General features: G+C 46.4%; 1 protein-coding gene across 1 annotated transcript; it reads left to right on the forward strand.

Annotated features, from left to right (window-relative positions):
* Positions 1-2045: 2045 nt before the first annotated feature.
* On the forward strand, positions 2046-2379 carry CCR75_005805 (uncharacterized protein; the record flags this gene model as incomplete). The annotated part of the gene is made up of 2 exons (XM_067963880.1): positions 2046-2173; positions 2244-2379. 2 exons carry the CDS (start codon positions 2046-2048, stop codon positions 2377-2379), a joined length of 264 nt encoding a protein of 87 aa, XP_067819275.1.
* Between the last annotated feature and the right edge of the window lie 9851 nt (positions 2380-12230).

The following is a 12230-nucleotide window of genomic DNA, read 5'->3' on the forward strand; positions in this document are numbered from 1 at the left end:
GCCAACTGGGTCCATCGAGCCCGCTGCCTCCGCAATATTGGAATATCAGAGAGTCTACGTATGTGGCTGATGTTCGTTTGGAACGGAAACTTCGCTTCGATTACGCCAAGCTTAACGCCAAAGGCCAGTTACGTTTGGCATTTTCCCACAAAACGAAGCAAGGTCTAGCCGATATTTCAGTGCTTCGGTTGGCCGTGCAACCATAAATCGAAGCCGCATTGAGGCTATAGATTCACCTGATCCCATTTTAGTATTGGGAAGCGTCGTTTGACGCAAGTCGACCCCGAGATTGGCGCTCAAAAATGTCAACGGCGTACGGGCAACCTTGCCGAAGAGGTACCTTAAACTCTTAATAATTTAAAGAAGAGGGGTAACTCAGCCACTTTACCAGATGCTGGTATTGGTTATTACGACGACGACGCTTTAAAGTTTCTCTACTTGAAACTGAAGGTTTCCTCGCGCATCAAGCAGCGCGGGTGTGGACCAAAATCTAGACGGAAGCATTTGATCCTTTAAAGCACGAGGTGCAACTTCTTCGTGAGAGCATTGCTCGGGTTGAGAGCTCTTTTGGGGTGGTTCAACACCGTCTTTCGATGATGGAGCGTCAGCGACCTCGTTAAGAAGGCCTGCTGGACATCCTGGTGAGGATGCAGCAATCTGCGGCACGACCGCTTGTCTCGGCGGAAGCGCCTTAAAGTCCGCGTGGGAAGGGTCCCGATATGGCTAAAGCAAGCCAACGTCAACACTGGGCGTGTACGCATCTTGATAGGAACATTTAGCGTGTAAGCTAGGCCTGTCTTGGCCAACATTGTAAATGGTCCAATAATTTGCGGCCGCAATTTGGTCTTGAAGACCACAGGAACCAAGTTAGTAGGTAGATTTTTAGCGTTTAATAAAACTCGGTCTCCGACCATATAATAATTAATACAGCTTCTGCCTTTGGCATCTGCTTGTTCTTTTGTTTGTCTTGGCTATCAGCCATCGTATCCTTTACGTGTCTTAAGACTAAATCGCGTCGCGAGAAACTCGCTTACTTGTTTCCGAACGGTAACAGGGCTGATATCAGCAAGTCAATCGGCTAATTCTCCTCCACCAAGCCCTCCCCCCCAGTGTAAGCATTATTGGAACGCGTGGGTGGGTGATACCGTTGGCATAGAGCGGATAATTGCCTGTAGAGGCATGTACAGCGTTATTTAACGCAGCTCCACCACTGGGAGCATTGAGCTCCAGCGCTTTGGTGTCTGAGCACACACACTGCGTAAAACGTCTTCTATGACGTGATTGACACGTTCAGTTTGACCATTGGTCTGCGGATAATCCGTGGTGGACATGTTTAATCTGGTGCCAAGCACTCCGAAATTAAATTTAAGAATTTACCCGTAAAACGGTGGTCTTGATCAAAGCCAATTTCGACTAGCATACCGTTTTGTCGAAACACGCAATCGATAAACAGCCTTGTTGTATTTTCGCCATCAATCAAATTTGGCACAGCCGCTAAGTGAGCCATTTTGCTTAATCGGTCAACAAAGACCACTATGCTGGAGTTACCGGCCGAATCTTTCTGTAGACCGAAACCAAAATCCAACTCAGTGCTTTCTTTTGGACGCTTATTTGTGTCCTGCTTAAGGTATTTTGTGACCCTAAAGACGAGATGAAGATCTACTTTGACGACATCCACGTTTTAACGCAAAGTGTCGATGTCGAAGAGCTTATTCGGGCATTAGATAGAGTGCTAATGCGATGTGAAGAGCAAAATCTTCACGTTAAGTTGTCCAAAAGCCAAACCTGCGTGGTCGAGGTTCTTTACTTGAGGACTTCGTCGGGCTAAAATGCGTTCGAGTGGACCCTGACCAGGTGAAGATAATCGCAGATTGGCCAATTCAAAGAACGCAAAGCGCATGAAAACTTTTGCGAACAAACGTGTACGCAAAGCGCGCGTAAAACTTTTGCGAACAAACGTGTACTGTCTCGGCTCTTAAAGAATTTGCCCAGTTTGCGGGACCACTACACTACAGTACCAAAGGCAAGCGAACTTTCGAAAGTCTATGCAGCTCACGACCATACAACTGAGCTGCTTTGAAGAGCTTACACGACGCTTGACATCGCCACTGGCTTTAAGTCTTTCTGACTTTCCGCAACCTTTTGGCAACCGAATGGACGCCTCGAATTCGCCGTTGGGGGCATCTTGTTTCAAAAAGAGGGAGGGCTAAAGCATCCAATTGCTTTGCAGTCGAAAGATAAAGCCAGTCAAGTCGAAACGGATCACAAAAGCATCGAGATGATCCTAACCCAGAAGACAACAAATCCGACGAGTCGCACGATGGCTCAAGGAGCTCGCTAAGCTTCAACCATTGTTTTGTTCAAGTGGATTCCCAGTGAATAAAACACAGCCGCTGATGCATTATTTCGAAATCCGGAATTTGAACGAAATTCTGCCCAAGTCAGAGAGATACTAGACACTACTCAGTACCTTCAATTGTGGCAACTATTGTCCTAACCAAGGTGATGGTCGTTCAAACAGCAAAAGCGATGTATCAGTGACACAAGGAGCTACAATGGATCAGCAAAAGCTTAAACAAGTTGATATAGTCCTCAAGTATTTCTCACAAGACGAACGCTGTACTACCAAACTGGAGAATACGAGACCCCACGTAGGTCTCAAGAACCGAGTTATTTGTGACGACGTCGTAACAGCAGGCCATCCTAGGCGTTACAAGACCTACTCGGCAGTACGTGAGCGATGCTACTGGACAAAGATAATGAAGTACATCCAGCGATATGTGAATACATGCGAGATGTACCAGCGCAATAAGCCAAGGCAAACAAAATCGACAGGACTACTGCAACCGGGAGATATACTTGCCCGTTGATAGACCAACATGTCGATGGACTTCGACATCTAACCAGTGCTGAAGGAAACAATGCCATCCTGTTAATTTTCGATCGCATTAAAAGCAAGCAAACTTTATCGCGACAGACACAGACGACAAAGCAACAGAGATCGCCAACGCGTTCATGAAAACAATGTAAATGACCATGACCTACGAAAAATTATTATATCCGATAGCAACCTCAAAGCCACGTCTTAATGATAGCAAAGTATTGAGAGTGGAAGGCAACACAATCTGTCATCCTCGTTTCGACCTCAAATTGACGACCACACGGAAAATACGAATCTTTTTATTGGAGACTATACTCGAGGCGTCCTTAATCTAGCCCAATATATACAGTAGCTTTGCCTACGACCGACGAGTATGCCAATGCACTAAATGCATTTTTGGCGCAGAAGAAAATTGAGAAGCGAGGCCTTAGAGCGCTAAGGTTAAAGCCATTGTAGATTGGCCGGTTCCTAAAAACCAAAGGATTTGCGTAAGTGGTTGGGTCTCGCCAATTATTTACACAAATATAGCGAAATTTACTCGGATAAGGCTAGGCCATTATCGAACCTGCTCATAAGGATGCAGAATGGTGCTGAACTAGCACCGAATATAATACTTTTCGAGCGGTTAAGAATAGTCTTACCCGTGTCTCGATCCTGGTTTTGCCAAATCCAAATTGACCTTTCAGTGTCGTCTGTCGACGCATAGGATTTTGCCATTGGGAGTGCTCTGTTACAAACAGATGCTGGTGGGCGTGAACGTGTTATTGCGTTCGAGTCTCGACAGCTGAAAGCTGCGGAAACGAACTACCCAGCTCATGACAAGAAGTTACTTGCTATGAAGTATGCTCTCGTCAAATTCAGAGAGTTCATCTGCTCGCGTTTGTGATTTATACAGATCACGCGTCATTACGCACTGTGACTAAGTCGCCCCATCTCTAACAGAGAATGGCCCGATAGCAATCCTTTTTCGCCGAGTTAAACTTCGAGGCGAAGAATAAGCCTAAAAAGCAGAATGCTTTGGCCGATGCGTTATCACGCAGGCCGGATTATGAGCTCTTTCATTTAACGACAATAATGTAGCCTATTACTTTATTAATCTGTATGGCCTACACCAAGGATGAACATTGTGTAGCTCTGCTACGAGATTTAAATAGCACTGACTCGGGTTTTATTTGTCGGCACGTTTGCATGCACGACTACATCGATTGAATATTGATAACAACCTGGTTGCTTTATTGCACGGACGCTGCGGATCCTCCGCGCGTTGTGGTTCCTCATGATGAGGATTCGATGTACCGATTCCTCGATGAGACACATGATACTGTCCTTGGTGGTCTACTGGGAAGTCATACAGTGTTGGGAGTCGATTAGTATCCATTAGAGTGACAAGGTATTCCAAAGACCGTCAGGGGTTGAAGGCTGTTAACGGGATACCCGATTCGCGAAACTTAACTTGGTAGGAACCTCAAAGCAGGTCCATGCATGGAAATCGGTGACTGCCTGTCATGGCGTTGGAGGTGTCTTTCTTGCGCGACATTAGGAACGCCAGCAAGATGTTTGCATATGTAGCTGACGATATCATGTACAATGCGCCAACCCATAGGTTCTTTGCACAGAACGTCGGAGCTTGATTCAACGACAGTGTACTGAAAAGCATCTGTGATTTCACGTGATTTGCGTTTGCTCATTCAATGTGCAACCAAAATAGGTCAAAAGCACGAGTGCAGATCAAGCAGCTCCAAATAGTTCTAATTAGATTTTAGGCTTATCGCTATAAAGGCGGGATAGGATTTGCCGAAGTAAAGAGCTCAAAACCACTTATCCAGCAAATGATATGTACCTTTTCAAATGGCAATTACACCAAGTAGCCACCGAGCGGTTAAGTTCACTCACTAATAGGACAACCCTTACTGATCTAGTGCCCTCCACTATAAGGCTCACAACCGGTAAGGGTACTCATGGCATAGTGGGAAGCGGGATAACTCGCTTCCCGTCGCTCGGAACTTTGGCGCCATTGTTTGTCTTAATTGGGATGTGTGCCTGGCTTGAGCTCAATTTCATGCTCAATTTCCTCCCTAATTGGCGAAGTCTCATTTTAAGCGCCGTGAGAGAAACAGTATTCGCATACTTGCGTAGTGTTGAGTACGCTGGGTTACCCTTCCCATCCTTGACTCTTGAAGCGTTCTGCTTTCTCTGAGTCATGCGGATTGGCGACAAAGATGGCTTCGACATATTTGTCATGGCGCAGCATCTTCGCCATTTGCTGACATTTAGGAACCCGCGTCGTACCGTGTTGGCCCATCTTTCTTTTCCTAAGATTGGTGTAACGGGCACTGCCGACTTGTACTGCTTCAAGGCGAGTGGTGCCTCACGTCACTTCACGTACACTAGTACGTGCAGAGGAAGTCTTCTCTTTAAAACACTTGCTTTAAAAAGGGTTAATTAAAAACTGAATTTAATATAGTTAAGTTCTTCTTGTCTATCTACTTAATACTAACTTAAATATAAGCTAATACAGAACATGAACTAAAAGTGTTATCTGTCTTTCTCTTTGCGCGCGTCCAGAGCTGACTGGACCGCGAAGAAAGTAGATATAATGGTATATATCGACCAATGGATAAGCCTTTAGAATATTACCATATTAAGTAATATTCTCCAAATATCTACCTTTTAGATAATATATTAATTAACAACCTTTAAGTGTCAATTTCATTTAACGATACACCCCGTTACATCACCCCTCCCTTAAACGACAATCACTAAGACTGTAATTGGATAGAGTGGTCACTATAAGACCACTTTATTAAAAACGATGTTGATTGGTCAGATCCATTATTTCTAATTCTATCGCATGATTTAACAAGTCCATGCGGTATGCGAATAGTGCGGCGCCTTTGCTGCGGTTCATGCAGCCGCGGGCGACGCATTATTGTCTCTTGCGGCAGGCGTTCCGTCTGTCGTAGTGTCATCTTCTCCCGCAACTTTAAATGTTGCGGGTGCACGTGGTGATACACCACGTGAATGCGTCCCCTCTTTGGAGGTCGAGTACGAATGCGAGTCTGACGAAATGGCCGACTCGGGGAGAACAGTACAGTCGCCTCATCATCGCTAGGCGGCTGACTTTGAGCCTTCGAATGAAGGGGCTCATTCAAGTAGACGTGATGGTAGCATTCGCTACAGCATGTTCGGCTCCGACGACGAGGATGATTCCTCATCGCCAGTGCCGTCTCCCGTGCCGTTACCCGCACATATTTCTGTGCGTGGTGATGACGATGGCGTAAGCATCGTAAAAGTTCTTGTGGTACACTTCTTCAGTGGGTATAACGCAAGGGATCGTAGACACTAAAATGTCTCGTCTTGCCCCTAGAAGAAGCCGTGGCTTTTGCCCGAGCAGCTAATTAATAGCTTGTCTTGGAGAGACTACTCGTCACAATAAATATCCCTTATTTATTGCGACAAACGGTTTGGGAATTTTGTAGTTTGAATGAATTTTGCAAGCTTGACTTTATTCCTTTCTGTTCGGGCAATGACGCTTGGCAGCTTGAAAACGGCGAGTCACGTGTCTACTTTGTTATCATCGTGTCCGCTCATTGTAGTGACGTGAATACATGGCCTTGATCCCAGCGCGAAGAACTTTCGCCCTGAGGAAGATTTTTATATCGATGCTTTTTTCAAGCATCGATGGTAAAGTGGCAACAATAAGCGAGATAAAGTCTCGCTTCTGCAAGCCTGGAGTGCGTTCATTCGCAATGTCAAAGCCATTGGACGCAAAGCCTGGTGTCAAAGACTTAACGCGATTCGCGTTAAGTTTGAAAACCGAACTCCAATCGGTGCAAGGTATAAATTTCATCGGTTAACACGTGAGGTAGAACTTCCATGCCTCACGTGGGGTGATCCCTGTCCGTGTTGTGTTGACAACACGAAGCCAGAAAAAGGGGATGTCTTTTCCTTTTCTTCGCCCTGGGGAAGGGCTCGCATCTCTATCGAGATTCGCGATGCGATTGACGTTTTGCATTCGATTAACAGGCGCCAGGGGCGCGTGTTTTCCGGTGGGCCTTCTGAACCATCGGATGGGTCTCGTCATACTGACGGACGAGGCCCTCAACGTCAGCAACTAGCTGGGAACGAGGCTCCCAGCTATCATGTGAAGGTGGATAAACCACGCCAGCGAACAAGATAACTCGTTCGCTGCCCCTTCAGACCACGGTGGTTCTGGATACGTTCCACAAGGAAACGTTGACCACCGTGGGAATCCACCAATGGTTGTGGTGGAGGAGGGAAAATGAGATCCGAACCGTGTGTCTGATCTAATGTCGAGGATCGACAGAATCGATCATTTCCTCAATGATTTGGAGGAGGGAGTTGACCACGAGCGCGGTAAGCGTCGCTCGTTAGAGCAGTCGGTGCAGGATCATCATATCGAGCGGCTGGAGACCGTTCGAAGAGTGCGTACTCCATGTTGGAGTACGAACAAAAATATCACGCTGTTCGTGATGAGCTGTCGTCAGCTCATCGCAGTTTCGAGCATATTCGGAACAGGCATGAGAAACTCCAGGTCCAACATGAGAACCTGGTTCACGATCACAAGAATCTCTTAGAAATTTTTGAAAAGGGTGGTCAGATCCGTCCTCGGAAGAAGCCGCGTACTGATGATACGGGCGGAGCCGACCAACGTAAAACGTAGGATGCTTTCGCATCCAACGTGGCAATTCTAGTGTGTACGCATTGCCTCTGCGATGCAGTACACGCAATGGCCCAATGAACTCACATAATGATTGTGTCTGGAGCAACTTTAGTCAAGAGATTTGCAAATTCTCTTGAGGTTGCTGGATCAGTAGGGCGTTGCGCCCCTACTGACCCCGATTATTTTTTGGCGGTCCGCCTCGCTGTTGCGATTTCGCAACAACGTCGGACCCGCGACCGTTGCCCTTTTTGGCATTCGGTCCATAATTACGTTCAGTACCTCTCGGTACTGGGCGTGTAGCACTACACTCATGAGCGTACTGTCCTAACTTTTGACAGCGATGGCATTTCTGCAATCGCTTATTGTTTGAAAAACGAGGCTTCTCGCATTCGACAAATGAGAGGTCCATCGGTTCTGGACCTCCCAGCACGTGTCGTCTTGGAGGACGACACGATGACGAACTAGCTTGAGCCTGTCTCAAGCTTAAGTCCTCCTGTTCCGCAACGGATGTTGCTTCTTTAAGCGTTGCCAGTTCCAAGCGGAACAGGTGGGTCTTTACGGAGCCATCCGTATGACCTTGCATGAACACCGTGATCAACGTGTGTTCATGAATTGGGTAGTTTGTAATACAACTCGCCAAGAGTCGTAGGTGCTGGGCATAAGCGTGAATACTCGCTTGCCTTGCTTGAATTTTAGAAGCTCTGATCGAGCTCTAAACTCAGCCCTAGGCGGTTTAAACGTCTGTTTGAGCCGGGCTATAAAAGCCTCTAGCGACCCAAAGACATATGGGTCGCGCAACCTTAACGCCTAGTGCCCAAGTTTTGGCACGACCTGCCAAATCTGATTGAGCAAATGCGACTCGCATTCGCTCGTCGACGATGTGACGAGACCTTATGGCATCGTCAAACCCGACAAATCATCTTAAGAGGGAGTCTTCTTCGACTCCCCTATACTTAGAGATGTCAATCTTTAGAGTTTCGGGACGACGCGTATGCGTCATCCCAGGTACAGGGGTCTGCCTGTTGAGAGCCTTGCTGATTAAGCAAGGCTACCTTCTCCTACGCCTCGTCAAGTTCTTGTTGTATGAACTTGGCGATGGCTGAATGGAGGGCATCTCTGTCCAAACCGGACAGCATGGCCAAGATGGCATCGTTCCCTACGGTCGAACTCATTCGTTCGACCACACTCCTTTCTCTGTCACTTAGAAAAGAGTAGCTATCACGCGAAACGTGATGCGTATTTCCATTATCATCTAACATGGCTATGCTAGATGCATAAAACTGTGGTACTTGGACGGACTACAAAATGCTACCAGGTGTAACGGGGCACTGCCGACTTGTACTGCTTCAGTACAAGTCCACTTCGCACTGCCTCAGTGCGAGTGGTGCCTCACGTCACTCCACGTACACTAGTACGTGCAGAGAAAGTCTGCTCTTTAAAACACTTGCTTTCAAGAGGGTTAATTAAAAACTGTATTAATATAATTATGTTCTTCTTGTCTATCTACTTAATACAAACTTAATTATAAACAAATACAAAACATGTACCAAAAGTCTTATCTGTCTTTCTCTTTGCGCGCGTCCAGCGCTCACTGGACCGCGGAGAAAGTAGATATAATGGTCTAGATCTACCAATGGATAAGCTTTTAGAATATTACCATGTAAAGTAATATTATCTACCTTTAGATAATATATTAATTAACAACTTTTAAGTCTTAATTTCATGTAACGATACACCCCTTTACAGCTCTGCTGCTTCCATTAATGTTCGATATATGCTAATCACTGTTTTTGTAAATGCTTTTGTATTTCTTAGACATGTTTGTTAAGTTAAAAGGGAAGTCGATCGATCAGCTCTTTTTAATAAATTGAGCACGTTTTTGAATGGCCAGAAGGTATTGTTATCACTTTTATCCTCTCACATGGCCGAGTCGTCGTGGGAAGCCCTCCTCTGGAGTTTCTTGGCCGTAGACAATGTGACGCGAAATGCCGCCGAAGCGCACTTTGCAATACTAAAGCAAGCCTCTTGTAGTGACGAGCTTCTTCTAGGACTTGTGCACGTCATCCACTCAACCAGTCCTGATGACATCCGCGCCCTCGCTGCTGTGCTACTTCGTCGCGTGCTGCTACGTGACACTGTGTCCTTATGGCCACGAGCGACTGAACAGACTCGACNCAGCTGGGAACGAGGCTCCCAGCTGTCATGTGAAGGTGGATAACCACGCCAGCGAACAAGATAACTCGTTCGCTGCCCCTTCACATCACGGTGGTTCTGGATACGTTCCACAAGGAAACGTTGACCACCGTGGGAATCCACCAATGGTTGTGGTGGAGGAGGGAAAATGAGATCCGAACCGTGTGTCTGATCTAATGTCGAGGATCGACAGAATCGATCATTTCCTCAATGATTTGGAGGAGGGAGTTGACCACGAGCGCGGTAAGCGTCGCTCGTTAGAGCAGTCGGTGCAGGATCATCATATCGAGCGGCTGGAGACCGTTCGAAGAGTGCGTACTCCATGTTGGAGTACGAACAAAAATATCACGCTGTTCGTGATGAGCTGTCGTCAGCTCATCGCAGTTTCGAGCATATTCGGAACAGGCATGAGAAACTCCAGGTCCAACATGAGAACCTGGTTCACGATCACAAGAATCTCTTAGAAATTTTTGAAAAGGGTGGTCAGATCCGTCCTCGGAAGAAGCCGCGTACTGATGATACGGGCGGAGCCGACCAACGTAAAACGTAGGATGCTTTCGCATCCAACGTGGCAATTCTAGTGTGTACGCATTGCCTCTGCGATGCAGTACACGCAATGGCCCAATGAACTCACATAATGATTGTGTCTGGAGCAACTTTAGTCAAGAGATTTGCAAATTCTCTTGAGGTTGCTGGATCAGTAGGGCGTTGCGCCCCTACTGACCCCGATTATTTTTTTGGCGGTCCGCCTCGCTGTTGCGATTTCGCAACAACGTCGGACCCGCGACCGTTGCCCTTTTTGGCATTCGGTCCATAATTACGTTCAGTACCTCTCGGTACTGGGCGTGTAGCACTACACTCATGAGCGTACTGTCCTAACTTTTGACAGCGATGGCATTTCTGCAATCGCTTATTGTTTGAAAAACGAGGCTTCTCGCATTCGACAAATGAGAGGTCCATCGGTTCTGGACCTCCCAGCACGTGTCGTCTTGGAGGACGACACGATGACGAACTAGCTTGAGCCTGTCTCAAGCTTAAGTCCTCCTGTTCCGCAACGGATGTTGCTTCTTTAAGCGTTGCCAGTTCCAAGCGGAACAGGTGGGTCTTTACGGAGCCATCCGTATGACCTTGCATGAACACCGTGATCAACGTGTGTTCATGAATTGGGTAGTTTGTGATACAACTCGCCAAGAGTCGTATGTGCTGGGCATAAGCGTGAATACTCGCTTGCCTTGCTTGAATTTTAGAAGCTCTGATCGAGCTCTAAACTCAGCCCTAGGCGGTTTAAACGTCTGTTTGAGCCGGGCTATAAAAGCCTCTAGCGACCCAAAGACATATGGGTCGCGCAACCTTAACGCCTAGTGCCCAAGTTTTGGCACGACCTGCCAAATCTGATTGAGCAAATGCGACTCGCATTCGCTCGTCGACGATGTGACGAGACCTTATGGCATCGTCAAACCCGACAAATCATCTTAAGAGGGAGTCTTCTTCGACTCCCCTATACTTAGAGATGTCAATCTTTAGAGTTTCGGGACGACGCGTATGCGTCATCCCAGGTACAGGGGTCTGCCTGTTGAGAGCCTTGCTGATTAAGCAAGGCTACCTTCTCCTACGCCTCGTCAAGTTCTTGTTGTATGAACTTGGCGATGGCTGAATGGAGGGCATCTCTGTCCAAACCGGACAGCATGGCCAAGATGGCATCGTTCCCTACGGTCGAACTCATTCGTTCGACCACACTCCTTTCTCTGTCACTTAGAAAAGAGTAGCTATCACGCGAAACGTGATGCGTATTTCCATTATCATCTAACATGGCTATGCTAGATGCATAAAACTGTGGTACTTGGACGGACTACAAAATGCTACCAGGTGTAACGGGGCACTGCCGACTTGTACTGCTTCAGTACAAGTCCACTTCGCACTGCCTCAGTGCGAGTGGTGCCTCACGTCACTCCACGTACACTAGTACGTGCAGAGAAAGTCTGCTCTTTAAAACACTTGCTTTCAAGAGGGTTAATTAAAAACTGTATTAATATAATTATGTTCTTCTTGTCTATCTACTTAATACAAACTTAATTATAAACAAATACAAAACATGTACCAAAAGTCTTATCTGTCTTTCTCTTTGCGCGCGTCCAGCGCTCACTGGACCGCGGAGAAAGTAGATATAATGGTCTAGATCTACCAATGGATAAGCTTTTAGAATATTACCATGTAAAGTAATATTATCTACCTTTAGATAATATATTAATTAACAACTTTTAAGTCTTAATTTCATGTAACGATACACCCCTTTACAGCTCTGCTGCTTCCATTAATGTTCGATATATGCTAATCACTGTTTTTGTAAATGCTTTTGTATTTCTTAGACATGTTTGTTAAGTTAAAAGGGAAGTCGATCGATCAGCTCTTTTTAATAAATTGAGCACGTTTTTGAATGGCCAGAAGGTATTGTTATCACTTTTATCCTCTCAC

This window comes from Bremia lactucae, linkage group LG15 (assembly GCF_004359215.1).
Source record: "Bremia lactucae strain SF5 linkage group LG15, whole genome shotgun sequence".
Lineage (NCBI taxonomy): Eukaryota > Oomycota > Peronosporomycetes > Peronosporales > Peronosporaceae > Bremia > Bremia lactucae.